This window comes from Varanus komodoensis, unplaced genomic scaffold (assembly GCF_004798865.1).
Source record: "Varanus komodoensis strain SLA01 unplaced genomic scaffold, ASM479886v1 scaffold4, whole genome shotgun sequence".
Classification (NCBI taxonomy): domain Eukaryota; kingdom Metazoa; phylum Chordata; class Lepidosauria; order Squamata; family Varanidae; genus Varanus; species Varanus komodoensis.
In genome coordinates this window covers 49,379,194-49,398,238 of record NW_025335941.1, presented here as the reverse complement: position 1 = coordinate 49,398,238, position 19,045 = coordinate 49,379,194, and the positions used below count along the sequence as shown (strand labels likewise).

Genomic DNA, 19,045 nt, shown 5'->3' with positions numbered 1-19,045 from the left:
GAAGCTTCAGACCCATGTATCATGGACCATGCACTTAATTAGTATTACCCTGACATCTTTACTACAGAATCCATCTTACTTTAGGGAACATCAGTAAGACTCTGGACTGTTGCAGAGGCAAAGGAATAATAAAGCATATGCGTTCCTCTTTGATTAAAGAGAGCTAATCCTTTTAAAAGTGAACACTGGAATGTCTGCTCGATTGCCATGCCACCACCCAACTGGGTAGCCCATTACATTATGATCTGACCCATGAAACCTAGAAAAAAGTTCAGCCAGAAGAAGCATGCTCCATCTCACCTGGCACTTGTTCTGGACTTGTTCAGTGCTTTGCTAAGAACCAAGGAAGGTGCCGACTGACGTCTTTGGGCCAAGCTCTTCATTTTCTGATGAAAGATAAACAAATTAGAATGTTAAAAAAATCTTAACAATAGCAACAATTATTAGAGGAAAATGGAAAAAGAAATTAAAAAAAATAAGTTCTATGGTATGGCCTTTATAATGCCTAGTTGGCAGAAATAGCTTTCCCAGGTTTTAGAAGAAGATAAGGAGAGAAAAACTTGCAAAATGTTGCATACTTGGGAAGGAGAGATATCCATATGAGACCAACTGCTCTGCATGCTTTGGTTCAAGGAAATGTTACAAGTAGCTTGAGGTGCTAATTAATCCTCTCTGGTCTTAACAAATGCCCCACCTCTTGTTGGTTGTCTAAATGACCACACACTGTGGCCCCCTTCAGGTGATCAATCAAAATGCAGAGAGTGGCAGCGGGAAGACTCTACCACTGTCCTTCCATGTGTTCCCTAAGCTAAAGGAACCTTAACGTATATGGCTGGACACATGAAAGCCTCCATCTGCACACACACTCTGTCAATTGGGAACGTGCTTGCTTGGAAGGAGCCCTCCATGCATGCTGCCCCGTGCACAGCAGCCCTATTCAGCCATTTAGTAACCATGCAGAGGGAAAGGGTGGACTCCATCACTGAACACATGCATTAATCACACGAGAAGCTCGCCAAGGGGATTACTGGTAAGAGACATTGTGGTAGGGTAGGTACCTATTTTGTAATCATCAAGAACTGTGATGCTAAGGATCAGATTGGGCATGTTCTGCTGCCCTGTTAAACCACCCTGTGAGTAAGCTCTGGTGGGTTTGCTGAACAACCCATGTTACAGCTGACGGATGATCAGGCTCGCTGTAGCTTGCTGTCCCCTTCCTTCAGTTTCCCTCAGTCCTCCAGCTGGCATCCCAGTGTCCTTGGTGGCAGAACAAAGCTAGTCTCCTCATTCCTACTTCAATTGCTACCTGTTTTTGTTCACCTCCATTTTTCTTCTTTTCAGAGCTTCAAAAAAGCTTAATTGAGGATGGGATGCTTTCTTCAGCCTCTGAAAATTCCATAACTATGTTCGTATATGTATATATCGCTATTTAAAAAAACCCATGATCAGCCCTGTCAAAGACCCCATTTTACAAGGTAACCAACATTGTTGCTATTTGTTTGCTGCACTTCTATACTGCCCCATAACCCAAACACTCATTGGGTGGTTTGCAAAGTTAAGAAGCATATAAACAAGCAATAAAAAACACCATATTTTGGTAAAACATTAAACAATAAAACCAATACAACAGCAACAATGCACAGCAACTATAATCAAATTAACACATGGCACAGCAGCAATAATGATAAGAACATATTAAAACTAACAATTAAATATCTGGAAAATAAAGAAGTTTTTTACCTGGTGCTGAAAAGAAAAAAGAGATGGCACCAGGTGTACCTCTTTGGGAAGCATGTTCCAAATATGGGGTGCTGAAAAAACCCTTCTGTGGTGGGAGTTCTGACAGCTTTCATCATAACTGACAGCCCCTGTATATTGGGTTGTTATTTTGTCTATCTATGAAGCATCTAGAGTCTCCACAAAAGGTGGAGAAGATGCAAGACACTGAGAACAATCAGGTCCAACCACACAACAATTAGAGGATTGTACTGTGAAAAGAGTGATCTATTCATCACCTACTTTCATTACGTCTTTGCTTTCCCTTGTTTACTTTTTAACAGTTGTCAAGAACACAAACTAAAAAAACTAATTCTATTTGTAGCCTCTCTGGTCAATGCTCAGACACTATGACAGCACACATCCCCTAAGGCATTGTAGAGCCAAAGCTTCCCATTTTGGATCCCTGCAAATGTATATATTTGCAGTTGTGCAAAAAGAATTAAAGAACTGCTTAAAAACACAATGAAAAGATTTGTGCACATTTCTTGTCCTTGATTTAAAAAGAACAGGGGGAGAGGAACCAGTGACACAAACAGCAATTACTTGAAACAAAACAAAAATGAGTAAGAGAGAACAGAAGTCACAGAAAGGGGGACAGGACCTGTGATCACAGCAGCGAATACCAAGCCAATGCCACCTGTGTATTAGTGGATTAGTTGTCACTGGCAGTGTCTTGGGTGAGTTTGGCAAGGGTATTATGCCACTCTTGCCAAGCACCTCACTTGTCATTTCTCCGAACCCACAGTAGGGTCAGTCACCCAGGCTTGGAAAACTCATCAAAGGTACAACAGCCCCAAGAACAAGCCATGTGTCATGAGGCTGGCTTGTTCTACGAACAACCCAGTCTACAGGAAGTAGCACAGGTTTGCTCTTACTGAGTGGTTAGTTGCTCACAGCAAGTTGTTGTGTTATGCAAACTCAGCGGATCTTTTACACCTAAACATGGATCCTAGTTGAGTTCAGTGAAAAGGTAATGGCAAGCTGGCCTGGCACAGCCCATGACTTTGCTTACCTGGAGAATGCATTTTTCAGTAAGACCACACAATAAAACACAGTTAATGATTTCAAGCCAACATGTTCCACTTTCTCTCACAATTTTAGCAACCAAAGAATCAGTGTGAAAGCAAATTCATGGATGAGTCAGGAAGAAAATGAACACTGTCCAATGCGCAGGTTGGTAGAATCCTGTAATAAGCCAAATAGTTTCATTGAGATCATAGTGGAATAATCCACTTTTAATTCAAAATAAAGTGAATTATTATAGTCCTTCTCAACAGATCAACAACCCTATTTATAGCCTTGATTCCTATTCTTAATTTTCTTTTAAATAATTGGAGGAAGGTTTCTGACTGCTGTCTGAGCCAGAAGTTCAGATGTTGATAAGTATAGCATACATTTTGGCTCACTGCAAGAGTGTTCCATCAGTTAGAGAATGTAATGTCCCTCTAAGGACTTGTCTTCTACTAGAGGCAAAGCAGGCAGGAGTAGCTAGCAATTACCTTAGTAACCATTTTCATTGGCAGCAAGATGCTTTCAACTGAAAGAGCATTTCCAAACAAACCCAAATGTAGACAACAATGAAAACCATGGAAATAAGAAGGAAGGCTTGAATTTCCAAGATAAATCAATTAATAGACTGAAACTCAGATAACTAACTAGAATTTCTTTAGACAAGATGCAGCCATGCAAATAAGTTCACAAAGGTTACCAGTCCTCAAATGACTGACTTGATTGCTTGTCCACACATTTTTGCACTTTGGTAAAGATTGCCTCCTGGTTCAGACAGCAGGAGGCAAACTTTAACCCCCCCAGGCAACCAGAAAAATGGCTATTTACAAACCTTCCTGTATTTAGGAACACTGGAAGCTATTTCCAAAAATCTCCTGGAATATACCTGGGTTGTTCTTTCTTGGGCCTTTCAAATGTCTGCATGAGTGGCAGCAGCTCCCAGGGTTTTTGACAATCTTCCCCAGCCTTGCCAAGTACTCAGCCTATCGCCTTTTGCATTCAAAGCATGTGCAATTCTTCTACCAGGCTACTACCCTTTCCCTATATAGAGTAGCGGTTCCCAATTTTTCTCAGCCATGGAATCTTTCTGAAGACACCCCCCCTCCCCCAGAACCCTAACTCTATCCCTGCTTTTTACTAAGGATTGTGAACCCTCAACGTTCTTCCTTCTTTCATCTGCTCCTGTCACCTGAGTGCTTTGCATAACATAGGTTTGGAAAAAAAGAGAAAACATTTTAAATAATGAATGAATAAAGCAATTACATGGTAACGTCCCAAATGAATTCTTTCATTATTCCCAACACTACACAACAGAGTCCTGGGAACCAAATGAGCTGATGCATTTCCTTGTTTGTTGCTGGACGCCAACTGACAATCAACTAGTTGGCCTTCTGTGGGTTCATATTAAATTCCATTTTAAATTTGATTTTTGAGATTTTTTGTGGAACCCTAGGGTTCCATGGAACACAGTTTGGGAACCACCGATATAGAGTATGCATTATTGTTGCTTTAAGACTTATTTGGCAAAAATCTCTAGGAAAACCAGAAGGGAGTTTGGAATAGCTTGAGCCCATAGATTTATAACATATAAATCCTGCTTCACTTTGGCCTCTGCACTTTGGGGCTGCCTGGAACAGAAGTATAAGCTTCTCAGAGAAAAAAACTGCAGAAACTCAGACTTCTAGCATAAAAACAACAACAAAAATGTTGACAAAAAACAGGAAGCTTTCTCTTCAGATAACTCTACTATCATTCTAAACTTTCCTATCTCTGACCCTGAGCCTGGTTGAATCCTGCAAAGTTGATAGTGGCATTTCAGTCAATTGAACAACCATCTTATCTCCACTGCCATTTCTTAAAGTAATGAGAATACTGTATGATGTCAGAAAACACCATATTTTGGGCAGTGATAGCTTTCCTCATTAGAAATATCCTACTATTGATCTTCCTCATAGGAAATATCCTTTCTTTATCCTATTGCATGAATAAAGATCTAATCCCACTATCCCCCTGGTCTGAAAGTTTGTTTACAAGAACTGGTTTGACTTTGGGGGTCTCCCCCCACCCCCGAGACTAGTACACAAATAGCAATGAGCAGAGTTAATGCTAATGAAATAATGGGATGAGGGAATGACTGTATTAGAGGCAGAGGAACTGGTGGAAAGGATTGCAACCAGAGCTAAGGGAAGAAGCTCTGACTTGTCTTCCAGAAGCCTGCTAACAGCCTTCTTTGTACAGAAAATAGAAGATGATATTTGATGGTATTTACATTTAGCTTACACTGGCGATTTATCTGGGTATCTTTAGAGTTGTGCTCAAGCATTTTTCTCTAATTGTTATCAAGACTAACCACCCATTTTTTGTTGGAAAACCACCTTTCTTCGCATCTTCAGAAACATGGAGTTCAAAAGGGGCATTTAGTCAATTGAGTCTAACCTCATCAGTGCAGGATTCCATTTTAAAGTATCACTGACAGATGGGCCATCTAGTCACTGCTTCAAATACCCCCAAGATGGAGAACCCAGGCAGTTGGTTCCAATAACTAGGTTCGTACAACATGACAATGCATTGTGTATCGTGCAAATCCAAAATGATTCCCACAAAGTCGCTTGTTGAAAGGTAACAAGCCAACCTGGCAACCCACAGGCTCCTGCAGGTGATGTGCCCATCACGGTTTGTCATGCCATCTGAACCAACATGACCAATCCTATCATGAGTACAAGGAATTGGCTAGCAGCTTGTTTGCCAAGACCAGCAAACATTTGTTGTCTATTTTGCCAAACATGCCCTAAAACTGGCGGTAGTTTGTTAGCCAAACTAACAAACTAACTGGAAGGGCCACACACACTTGTGAAACTTTTTTTCCTTTATTCCACCCTCTTAATTTTCACAAATAGTTGCGATATAGTTTTGAACGTTTATATCACACTTCAGAGCTGCACAAGTCTGCAGGGAAACCCCAAAGTGCAGAGGGGTTCCTGCTGGCAAAATCTAGAGGTAGCCAACCTAGGCGTTGCCCCACAGATTCTGCTTTCCTCTTCAGCTGCATCGGACAACTGCTGAAAGCTGAGCTGTCAAATATAACCAAAAGCATGAATGGTCTTAGCAGGGACAACTCAATCACTCCCTTTATGGAAGCTCCTCATGGCCTCATGCTCTAAGGGTGCTCTCTTTTTTGCTTTTATTGCTGAGATTCTTCTAGCACAGGGAAAGTTCAAGTCACCCAATTTATGGGAGCAGTTCCTTTTGACAGCTGTCATATTTTTAAACTGTGATTATTTTAAATGTTATAAAAATTGCCAGAAAACTACACCTACCTGCTATTATCAATTGCGGGTAAAGGTTTTTAAAAATCGGTAAGTCGAACAAGTGGAAGGAAGAGCCATGTATTAACATACTGGCAGGGATTTTAAAAAAAGAAGAGATTTCATGCAATAATATTTAAAGTCAAGAAAATGCTTTTAAAAAATCCAGCCTTTCTTTGACCAAGCGCATATACACAAATGTACACAGACAAAGCAAGCAGATTAATACTTGGCAGAATATGCCATCCTCCTAGACTTAAGTGTTTCCCAGTGGGATTTTAAAACTGACATGGCTCACGCAGTCCTGCACTTGTTCCAAACTGCTACCAGGGATATGAGTCTGGGAGGATGTGCTGACATAAAATGTGCCAAATACCAATTGCAAAGAAATGTCACTCAGAAACAGTAAAACATGCAGGAAAGCCTGAGGTGTGTTATTTGCTCTAGGATACTGTTTCTATGCAAAAACTTGTTCTCAAAGGCACAGAGATGGCCACACAACTGAATGTAAACGTTTTCCTAAAGTGAAACTGAATCAAAATTAATTTTGAGTGAATTTTGATTAGTTAATATAAGAATGAACTGGAAAATGGAAGTGGAGAATGATAGCTACAGAAGGAATCTTTCAGTTCTAAACACTTTTCCCCTTCACCTACAGCAGGGTTCCTTAGCACACCTTCACACTGCACCAACCATGTTCTGCCATTGCTCAGATCAGAAAACCTACTTCTCCATTCTCCAGAGATCAATAACATAATTTCCTGCACACCTGACCCAACCACTGCTGGTCAGGTGTATCCCATACAATATGCAGAAAAAGTTGTAATATTGAAGTATAAAATCTCTCTCTCGTGCACGCACACACACACTCACCCAGTTCTGAGACTAGAAGACTGGTACATTTTGTAAAGGCCACACAGAAATCAAGGCTCAAAGGCATCACAGTTAATGTAATAAACTGAGCTGGGGCAATATAAATATGTATTGTCTGCTTTTGAAATGAAAGCTTTTACTGGTAGGCTAACCCCATACATACTGTTTGCTGTGTTAACCAGTATATAATTGCTGAGTGATAAAATTACAATGACCTATGATTTAGACTACCAGAGACAGCAAGGGGATTTTCAAATGAATGACTACTGCAGCCCAAGAAAGCAATCCTATGGGCTCCCAACAGTGGACACAGGATGACTCCAAGGGCCAGCTCCAAAGTCGTGTGACCCTGGAGGTAAGGCTGCGCGAGCAGAACCCCTGCCCAGCCCACAGTAATGTACGAATGTCATTTCCAAAGTTCTGCACAGAACTCAGAGAGGGCTAAAGGGGCATGCTGGGGTGTGGAGCGGTGGCCAACAGCGTATGCCACTTCCAAACACCACCCCAGGCTTCTTCCCTCCCTATCTGCAGCACTTCTTCCAGGCAGCCAGAAGCAGCTCTGTAAGTGAATGCAGGGCACAAGGCACAGAAGAGCAGAGATTGCTGCCAGCATGGCGCACACCCTGCACTGGATGTATGGAAACCTTCATGTTTGGAAGCTTCATGGATCAAGAAAACACAGGATAGTGCCTGAGAAGGTCTGTATATGGGCCATGCAAGAAGGAATCATTTTGCTGTCCGTACAGTGGCACCAGTATTAATTTTCATGTACAGGTTTCCTACACAAAAACAAACAGATGTAATCGCACATACAGTGACATCCATGTCAACAGAATTAAGCATGTAGCACTGCGCTGGACTGAATCAAAAATAAAACAAAGATTGAGTACAATTATGCTACATACTAAGAATCAGCATAATAATAATCTTTACTAATGTTATCCTTCAAAACATTTCCATCCTCTAAGAACCCTGTAAAGAATTTGCTATACTCAAAACTTCAGGAGCAAAGAACTTGTCTAGCTCCATGTGGAAATGCCAGCATACAGAGGCCGATTAGTAAAACACAGCACATCATGTAGGACAGCGTAGTCCTATGCAGAATGAAGCCCCACCAAGTTCAAAGGGACTTATTCCCAGGAAAGTGTATATACAGACATTCTGGATGTGGACATGAGAAATTCACAGATGTATCAATGTCTATTTATTTATTTTGAAGATTTATATCCCATCTTTCAATCCAGTAATTCTCAAGGCAACTTAAAAGCAATGCACAATGCAACATTTACTTTCTTTGCCATTTATTTTTTGAAGAAAATGAAATTGTTTCTGATCTTCACACTTTTGGAAAACAATGAAAAAAAAATCTAATTCTGATATCTTAGGTGAGACAGAGTTATAGCCAATCACACATTACCCTGAATAGGGGCACAGTACCACCTGAAGGGGACCAAATCCAGCTCTTCCCTGATGATTTTTCCTCCTTTTCTTAGCCCCACTCCATTGAACCTCTCAACTGTTTGGTGGTTTCTCAACAGTAATTTCCTCCATCTTAAAAGACTGAAAAACATCTCTCAAGGCTTAGTTACTGGCAGCAAGAGCTCTAATCTAAAGTATCTGATATTTTTGGCCCTGTTCCTAGAACACGCATCAGTGTACCGAATGGAATAAGTGAATTTGTCACAAAACACAAGAAGAAAGCCAGTGTCGACACCTTTGCACTATCCCTGATATTCTGATCTTGCTGTCTGTTGTTCTTTATAGCATGTGTTATAAAACAAAGGTATATTCATACTGACTGAATCCTTCAAAGAACCTTAGGATAGGACTTGTCACTGGTTCTGGAGCAGGCCCAGTATGCTGTTAGAGAATCTATCTTTCAGTTTCCACACTCTTGTATGGAAATGGTTTAGCAGTAAAATCACATATATACACCATTATTCTTAGGGCACAGATCTAGATAGGAGGGAGGGAGACAAACAGAAAAGTTGTCTGACTCCTTCTCAGTACTGACAGATGTTTTCTCTTACACACAGAAACATATTAGTGTGTCCCTCCTCTACTCAATTTACCTTATGACTAGCAGAACAATGTGGACATTGCTTGTTTAAAGATCACCCATCGATATGCAGGTTTCCCTAGCTCTCACTTTTTAAACAGAATGTCATATAGAACAGTCCCATTCCAGAGCAAGTGTTCTTACTCAATTACCACTTTCTTTTCAAAATGGTCATTATATCAGATAATATAATACAGATTCAACCTCAAGGAATTAAGCCACAGAGATAGAAATGTATAGAATCATGCACAAACTACAATCCCTATTGGCACATCCAGTCTAAACACTGAATTTACCTTCCATTTCAGTTTCCACTTCAAAGAATATAGAATTTTCCCCATAGGGAAGTCAAGGTGGACAGCAACATTCCAGTAAGCCCATAAGTTGTTCAAGGATAGGCTAGACATGCACATGGTGGGCATGTCATGAGCAGAGCCGCCTGGAGCTGGAGGTCAGACTAGACCTCCCAGGAGGCCCCTTCTGACTCGCTCTGTTTCTATGTTTCTATAAAGAACGCCATGGCTAATATCAGTTTTCAGTTTTTAAGATCTGTGTATCATTCTTCACTTATTATCCCTATTGTAAGAACAATGCCCACTAATTCCTTTTCTATTGAAAGGGCCAATTTGAGGCTCTTCGATTTCTTGCTTTTTGTGCCTACAATCTCCAATATCCCTCACTGATGCCTCCACTAGCTAAGAGTGTTGGAAGTTAAGAGCAAAACATTTGGATGGTCATGAATTCCCCAACCCTCCTCTGGGTATTTACCTCTTCTTTTCTTTTCTTTTTTTTCCTAAAGAACATTACTCATTCTCAAGGACTGTTCTAAAGAATCACAGTCCTTTCAGCAATCACAACTGCACAAATATTTTTGAGAGACACAACTGTACTGTATTAGATTGGCAAGCATGTTGGTGCATCAATGGACCAAGCTGAAGAAGAGTTGAAGTCAGCCCATTAACACACACTTTCCCTTATAAACCGAGTTTGGTTTCTCCTTGACAGAACCATTTTCAGGTTCCTGCTATCCCATTCCACAGATGTTGACAGGGAAGTAAGACCTACTGAGGTCAGTCACAGAAAGAAGAGAAATCCTTTGGATATAGCTATCCTACCAGCCCACTCTTTCCTTCCCTAACACACATCACAGCCCTTGCTTAAGGAAGAGGCAGGGAAATCCCCCGTCCTTCTAGAGGAACTATCCAACCGCCTGCTATTGGCCACTCCTGAAATATGCCCAGGAAGAACAGCAGAAGCAAGAGAAGCAGAAACGCAACTGCTGTGAACACCTCTGATAACAAACAGCTCGGAATACAAAGGACTGACATGTGACTCTCACAGCATGTCTTGTACTCACTTCATACAATGTATTAGATGTCCCGGTGACAACAGTTTTTTCTAACCATCCTGAACTTCTTGAAAGGTTTCACATAGGAAAATGATTTATATACAGAAACAGCTTGTTGTTGAGAGTGCATTGTTCACAAACAGGCATCAAGTTGCCCCTTTTGTTTTGCAGCAGGGCTACTGTGCCTTTAACTGATCCGAGCCAAAGAGAATTTCAACAGATGCAGCATTTGAGAAAAACGCATTATGTACAGCAATGCTGCATGAGAAAATGGGTAATTTAGGCATTGCATATATTAGGATAACTGCACAAAATGTGTGCAAATTTTCTTGCAGACTTTCTTGTGAGAGTGATGCCGAACAGGATAGAACAAACTGTGGACTGGAAAGATCAGGAACTGAGAGAACCTGAATTATAATTTGTCAATTCCAACTGTCAAGTAGATGAGAAATAAGCAGTCTGCTCTAGGATTCTATCTATATTTGTATTAGGTACTTTATTATGTCATTTATCTGCTTGCCCACATTTTCTTTCTGGAAGTACAGGGCAGCATAACACAATTATTCAAGGAAAGATGTGATCTCTCAAGGTCCCTTATGGCACCATCTTCTTTCTGTTCAAGCCAGAGATGGGTAACTTTGGCCTCACAATGATTTGGCCTACAGCTTCCATCATCTCTCACCTTTGGTTATGCAGGCCAGAGCTGATGGAATCTGTAGGCGAAAGCATCTAGAAAGCCACAATGCACTCAAACTTCATAGAAGTCGAGCAGAAAATCCCTCAGGTGTATCTGATACAGGCTCTAGAAATGTCACAATTCTAAGAGCCCACCTTCTTCCTTTTGTATAACATTTTCTTAATTATAGTCACCTTTCTATGTATTTGCTAGATGCGTGATAGGAATTCAGTAGGCAAATAACTAATGGGATATTTGGTGCTTTTCCATTTTGAGCAACTTTCTCTAATATGCACATTTTTGGACATGCTTTTAGTTTTGGAAAGCTGTGCCACAAAATTCTGAGAAGAGCAAAGACTGAAGGATAACTACATTGTGGTTCATGTATCACTTCAGAAGTGAGAAATGGGTAAGTTCTGAGCAAAATGCTAAATGAATACAATTTCCTCCCATCTCTAAAACCTACCCCACCCATCACTTTCTCTTGACCATTTCATAAGGCATTAATGTTTCTCATAGCCTGCTTATATCCCAGAAAATCTGTATGCATTCTTCACTTTTTCAGGGGCAGTGAGAAGACAGGACAGAAGGCTGCCTGCATGCCTGTTACTATAAAACAGATAATCTTTCTAACATAGTACACAGCAGAAATTCCCAGCTGGGCCTAGTCCTGGCTCAGAAACTATATGCACTGCTGATTTTCTGCCTAACACCACAAGTGAAAGAAGTATGTAAGATTCCAAAAAGCCAACACCAACTTGCCATCCAACATCAAATAATTACAAAATTACAACACAGACAGCTAAAATATATTTCAGGTTCTTATGCACCAGCAGCAAACATTTAGATGCTTAAGCAGCCAAGTTTCCCCAGCCTCCCTAAGATCAAACCAACAGCTCAATCCCAGACAGAACTTAAATCAACTGCTTTCAATAAGATTATGATGCATCCAATGTTAGGCCTGCAAGTCACTGCTTACAGGAATTCTTCTGGGTATATATTGGGATCATTAAGACCAATGCAGAACAGAATACCTGGCCATATCTACATCACAATGTGGCCCAAAGAAGAATTTTTCATGGGGGACCTGGTGGTTGTTGTTAAGGATCATGGAAGTGAGTTAAGATGCCACCATATCTCATGACTTCACCAAATTAGATGTATCCACAGTGACAGCCAGTTGTCTGTAGTGGCTGACTATGTGGTAAACCTGTTTTGCTACTTATAAGAGTGATAATGTTAGTTTTGCAGTGCTTACAAACACTATCAATTTATCTACTTCACACATGGGATGCAGTAGCTGCATGATAGGATTATATTTATTTCCATATTTATTACATTTATATTCCACCCTCGATCTCACAGTGGCAGTGGTATGATATCCACACCAAGAGTTCTTTCACCACAGAATGTCCAGGTGGCGCTGTCCTAGAGCACAACAGCTTAAATACACAAGAAGAAACTATGTCATTTTCTGCCTTCTAATACAATTACCCCATTTCTCCCATTCTAAAAAGTACTACTGGAAAAGTGCTCTGAGAAACACAGAAGCAAAACTGAAGAATCACTCTGTCATCTAAAGAGCCCATAAACAACTGTAAGGAATCGCAAACGTACAATAAATGTCCCATGTAGTAAAGCTCATAGCACTTTCCCCTATTTTATCTTAACAGATTAAGCAGAAAGTTCACACAATGAACTAAATGGCTAAACAGGATATGAACCTAATCCTAGTCCAATTCTTTAACATGATCTAAACCTGGGTGAGGTCTCATCCACAAGCTGCTATTTGTACTAGCGAACATGCCACCATTTTCTTATTATTTTTATATCCTGCCTTTTTCCCTTTCAAGGTGGCTTTCTATTCTCAAATTACCCTGTGAAGTAGGTTGGACTGAAAATCTGTGTTTGGCCCAGAGTCACCCAGTAAGCTTCATGGCTGAGTGCGGACTAGAACCAGGAGCTCCTGGATCCACCATCCAACACTCGAACCACCAAGCTTGAGACCAGCACCTCCTTGGATTCACTGCAGAGACTCCAGTGTAGTCTGTCCTGGTCATGATGGGATTTGGAGGCAAGACCTCCCTGCACTGCTCCCTGTATCATTTCATTCCTACAAAAATCCAGTTTGATCCAAAATGGGGAATCATACCAATTGTTAGTCTGAAATGTTTAATAAAACTACCAGGTCAGCATTTTTCAACCTCATGCCCTCCAGAAATGTCCAGTTTAAATTCCCATCACACTCAATCAGCAGGTCTGTGCTGGGCAGGGATAATGGGAGTTTTAATCCAACACATCTAAAGGGGTGTTGGATTAGCCCCTAGAGGGACATTAAACACTGGTGGCACATCTGAAGCATGAGAAAAGAGCTAGCCTTCTTCCTTGTGACATAATCTTGCTTTCCCAGAGAGATTTACTTGTGGCTATTTACAATTCTGAGCAATGCACTTCTACTGCTGTATTTTTAATAGGGCAAGATACTGTGGGCCCATTTTACAAGTGTCTGTATTTTTAGGATAACACTCTGCTAGAGGCAGAGTATAATTCACAATCCTCCATACAATATCAACAGTGCAATCCTTTGCATGGATACTCAGAAGTAAGTCCTACTAAGTTCACTGACTCCCAAGTAAGTGCATATAGGGCTGCAGCGTGTATGGTTAAGATGTCAAAGACGCTTGTTGCCCCTTAAAGACTAACACATTCATTTTTTATGGACCACAGTGCATTACATCAGATGCAGGGGGCTTCCTGCCCATGAACCTCTTGCCATAGGAAAATGTGCTAGCATCCAAGATACCACAACTCTGTGCAGCTTATGGATAACTCAGCTGACCTGTCCCACTCAAGGTGGTCCCAGTGTGTTTCCTGGGTCACACTAGCAAGCATTAATTCCTCTTACGCTAGCAGTTGTCCCAACTGGAATATTGCTAGCATTACACAGGACGTGGAGATTATGGGGTGTTCTGCAGTACAACTAATACAGCTATTACTTTCATACTAAGACAAGGCTTGATTTTTATTGACATCAGATATTAGATTTCATACAGCAGCACACAAGATTGCAAATGCTCAAAGTCCTTGACTCTGATGGGACGATGCGCTGGAGAATAGAAAACGTTTATCAGTACAACCGTCTCACACTGTGCTTGAGGGCTGACTTCCAAGAGGAAAACTACATCTATGGAGTTCCCATTTACCTCTCAATCTCCCCAATGTGATCAAACTGGAAATATTTATGAAGTGCACTATAATAACCCAGGCAAGCATTAAAATCCCAATAAGCAATCTGGCAGCCTGCTGCAGTAATTCTCTAAGGAGAATGCGCTTGCGGGGATTTAATGACATTTTAATGCAAACCCTGCAAATAGGAGATTTCCTTCCCAGCTTGGTTCCCTTTAGTCTTTGCACTATTTATTCTGGAATAGGCTCTGGCAGGGACAGAGTCAAAAAAAATGGGGCTGAGGGAAGGAGAAAGAAGAGGAGTGTGGATGCTGAAACATATTTTGGGCCCCCAACATGTCTCTGACTCATAAATCACACTCTTTCTGCTGCCAGGTTTTGCACACAGAGGCAAGCCCACACATATAATGGATATTCTTAGATGTAGGGTTTTTAAAAAGAGAGAATAGCACAAGGAACCAAGGGATGATTTCTCCACTCAGAATCTCCAATGTACCTGGGATGCAATATTGGAACTAAATGATTTAAGAGTGGTGGATCTGGTTCATGACTGACCATTCCACTTTAAAAAATGCATTTATTTACTGTTTGTTATTATTATATCTATACCCCACCTTTTTTCTTGAAAAGAACTCAAGGAAGTTTACATAACTCTCCTCTTCTTATCCAGCCTGAGACAGGTTGGATGGAGAGTCTGTGATTGGCCCAAAGCTGGCCACTGAGCTCCATGGCTGACTGAGACCAGAACCTGGATCTCCTCAGACCCAGTTCCACACTATTAAGCGCTACACTACACTGGCTCTCATCATTATTCCATTTATATCCTACTCTTCTGCCTTTTGCCAGAATGGCTTGCAAGAGTTCTCTTGCATGATTGTCCCCTTACAACAACCCTGTGAAGTAGGACTGGCTATGATTCAGTGCCTGACTCAAAGTCACCCTATGGGTTTCATGACCAAAGGGGAATAGTATCTGCTGAGCTCCAAATCAATACTCTAATTATTGCTGACAAGGTGATGCTAGGAGTTGCATTCCAATATACCTGAGGGGCACCAGCTTAGAGAAGACCACGCTAACACATCAGAAAGATTGCTACTCCTATTCTCACAAGGGTTTTCTCTTAAAACCCCACATCCATGGGTGCAGTGAACAGAAAACAGAGAAGAGAATGGAAGAAGGCAAAGCTGGCTGGTTCAAATGCGGAACAGCAGCATACCATGCTGCAACATTTTGTTGCTGCTGTCAAGGACTTGGGCCCTTGTGTGTGGGACGCCTGTTGCACAGATGCTGAATGAGGTGAGCCTGTGGTCTTGTTCAGCAGGGAGCTTCTTATGTCTTCAGTGGTTCATCTTTAACTATTTGAGAAGCAATAGGTTACAGTTTATTTTCCTAAAAAACAAACCAACAAAAATGCATGGTATATATGCAGTTAGCATTGAACTTCCAGTGTTGGATGGAGGCCTGGGAGATCTTGGTTCAATCCCTACTCAACCCTGAAACTCACTGGGTGTCTTTGGGGCAGCTACTGATAGCCTAACCCACCTCATAGGGCTGTTGTAAGAATAAAATGGAAAGGATACTCAAGCAAACTGCCTTGTGTTTCCTGCAAGAGGAAGAAGGTAGGATATAAATGTAGTAATAAACAACAGGTTCATAAATATAGAAATAAAATGTTATACCACCACAGCACTTCCAAGAAAACCTAGGAACAGGGATGAGTAGTCAGCAGCCTTCCAGGAACTAGAACCGTGGTAGCCCACCAACCAGAGGCAGGTGTAAAACGGAGACTCAGACTTGCAGACATGCACTAAAAAAATAAGGCCCATGATGCTTCTGAACACATGCTTAGCCTAGGAATCTACAACTGGTTCCAGAATCAAATTCACGTCACACAAAAATCTGCTCTTGATTCAGACTTTCAAACATTATTTTTCATCCACCTAATTTATGAAGGCAGGGTATCGCTTTAGTTGCTGCTGTCCCTTGAAAACTGAGAGTCCAAAACCCTTGCCTAAACACTGCACAGAAAGGCATACAGATATATTGGTATTTCCTGATCCACCTTCCTCCTGTCCCTGATCTAGAATGCACCTTTTGTGGAAGACAGGGGAAGTAAGGTGGCGCGCTGCCTCTCTGAGCAGGCTGCTGTGGCAATAAGAACAAAGAATGTTGTGCCAGCATCTTAAGGATACAACTGATGAAATATAATAGTCCACAAAAGCTTATGCCACAATAAATTTGTTAGACTTTAAGGTGTCACAGAACTCTGTGTTGTTCTCTGGCTTTTAAAGGCAACTTCAAAGGATGAGTTCTACAATGCTGTTAGGCCCATGCAACAAACTGAAAAAATGCTTATGCTAGACAATCATGTGAAAAGCAGTTCCTTTCTCCCCACATCCCACTGGTCAAATGCATATGTAGCCAAATTTGTGTGCACTTATTAATATGGCTCCGTCAACAGCACATTCGTGTCAGCCCTCCAAATATGGTGGGAACTCCAATCATCGCCAGCCAGCATTTAGAAGGCAGCAGGCTGGACAGAAGGCTGGTTGCAGTGTGGCACAGAGAACCCCCATCCTCACCTGCAAAATAATTCAAATAACTTGCCAGCAGGAAGTTTACTGGGTGACCTTAGCCCAGATAGGATCTTTCAGCCAGAATCCCCTCCCCCAGCCCCATAATCTTCAGTTTATTTTGATTATTTATTGGTTTATTTCCCGCCTTTCTTCCATTGTGGAATTCACGGTGGCTACATACAGTTCACAAGTGGTCTTCCCTCTGAACACAGATATGGTTGAGCTTGGTCATCACAAATCCTTGAGGTTATTAACACTGGCCTACCTAACAGGCTTGTTGTACAGAATACCAAAAATGCATATGAAATATTCTGAGATCCTACATTTGTTTCTTCAGCAGTTCAATCTCACTCAGAGCAATGGGCCTTTCCTTCCAGGAATCGGTGCTGCAGCCTTAGACAAAGCCTATGAAGAAAGCACGCTACACAGGAGCCCTTCCAAAGAGGACCATTGTCGCGCTCGGACGGGCCCGCACGGGAGCACTAGCCTTCCTGCACTTTGTTCCATTTCTATTCCAGAAGCGCCGACAAGGAGCAGCTCCTCAAGATGCCAGCCCAACCCGATCACCCGATACCCGGGATCAGGCCATGTTCCATCAACCCACGAAGAGATCGATCACGAACTTCTCCCAGCACAGCGCACGTCAGTAAGCGGCTAACACGGATCTGAGGCCCGGCGGTGCTCGAGCTGTAAGGCATGAGGGCTGGCAAGCAGCAAGAGCGGACCCCAAGTAATGCACCCGAGTGCAAACACGCTACAAGCGTGCAAACCTTCTGGGTGTAACACGCATGCGGCGACACCGTGGAGTGCGGAGGGGGAGAAATTCCGCCCCTCCTCCCAGCTGCACGCCGAGGTTTCCCTGGTGCTTTTAAGGAACATGCTGTACCAGGAAGGTTTGCATCGCCAGCTTGCGGGCGGACAGGTTTCTTCCAGTCACGACCGAATATTTTGAGATCATCCGAGAGAAAAGGGCTCCGCGCGAGTTTCGCTCCAGAGGGCAAGCGCGCGTTTATTGCGTTTAAACAGGGCTGGTTCATCTTAAACCAGGATCCGAGTGCAGCCTTTAGAAAAGGGGAAGGCCACGTTCACACGATCACTGCTTTCCTAAACTGAAACATTCAGACCGTTGATCGGTTTTGCTTTTTTTCAACCGACCAAATGCAGGAAAATTGAAGAAAGATTGCGGTGTCCACCGTTAATCTAACTTAAGTTGCCATCATTCCAATAGATTTACTCTAACTAAGACTGACAATGGCTACCACCAAAGACAACAACAGCCACCCACGGATAGTAATGGAAGGGGCCGCAATAAGGTGGCAGGGAGAGAGAAAGCGGGAGCAAGCAGTGAGTAAAGGTAGAAAGAGGGCATGCATTGCCACGAACAAGGAACGCGAGAGAGACCTAGCGCCTTCCCTCCCGGTTACAAGGCTGCAGCGGCCATCCTTCACCTGGGATTAAGCTGCAATGACCTCCGTGGGACTGACTTCCAAGGAATCGCGCTTTTAAGTTTGCGGTTGCAAGACTGCAGTGCTTAGCTGGGGGTAATGCCACATAGAAATCAGTAGGGCTTGCTCCCGATTAAGCGAGCCCATCCAGGACCCAACCTGCAAGCATCAAGCGAGAATAGCTTTGAGTAAATGGGCGAAGACGACTCGCTCGGCTCTGCTGCCACAGGAAAAACGACGCGTTTTCCCTCCTTTCTGCCAACGGCGCTGCAAGGGGCGGCGGGGGGGGGGGAATTGGGAAAGAGAGGAGAGCTCTCACCTTCTTGCTTTCGGACGCTGTGGATAGCCGGGATCCCCCGGTCAGGGAGGAAGTGCGCCCCTGCCCAATGTGGTCCTGCTGTGGAGACATCGCTTCCATCAAGCTCCACTTTTTTTCCCGCTGTTTAAACAGCCCGAAGTAAGCCCAGGGTCATCACAGGCTTTTGCCCAATCCAGGGCGAAAGGCGGCGGCGCCTTCGGTGACTCCACTGACAGCTCTCATGGAGAATTAAGGGTTGCAGCAGCGCGGAACAGGAGCATGCAAAAGGCTGCGCGGCTGCTTCTGCAGCAGCCGCCCCTGCAGCATCTCCCAGAGCCTACCGCGAGTTCAGATGCAGCTCGCTCTGCAAGGAGCGATGCGAGTGCGACAGAACGCAGCATCCTTAGCCACGCCTCCACCCCCTAGCGCTAAAGCTTCTCCGCCAAGCTCCGCCCACCGACGGCCTCCGTCCCCACGGAGCCGAGCCGGTCA

At 42.7% G+C, this 19,045-nt stretch overlaps 1 protein-coding gene across 1 annotated transcript in view; it reads right to left on the bottom strand.

Moving 5' to 3' along the window:
* The window catches only part of ARHGAP20 (Rho GTPase activating protein 20), an 89,178-nt gene extending 70,470 nt beyond the window's left edge, over positions 1-18,708 (bottom strand). Inside the window, exons 1-2 of the mRNA XM_044442691.1 lie at positions 18,575-18,708; positions 301-386 (exon numbers count right to left, since the gene is read on the bottom strand). Of these exons, the coding sequence (XP_044298626.1) occupies positions 301-386; positions 18,575-18,673 (185 nt within the window). The 5' untranslated portion in view covers positions 18,674-18,708. The remainder of the gene's footprint in view (positions 1-300; positions 387-18,574) is intronic.
* Positions 18,709-19,045: the final 337 nt, after the last annotated feature.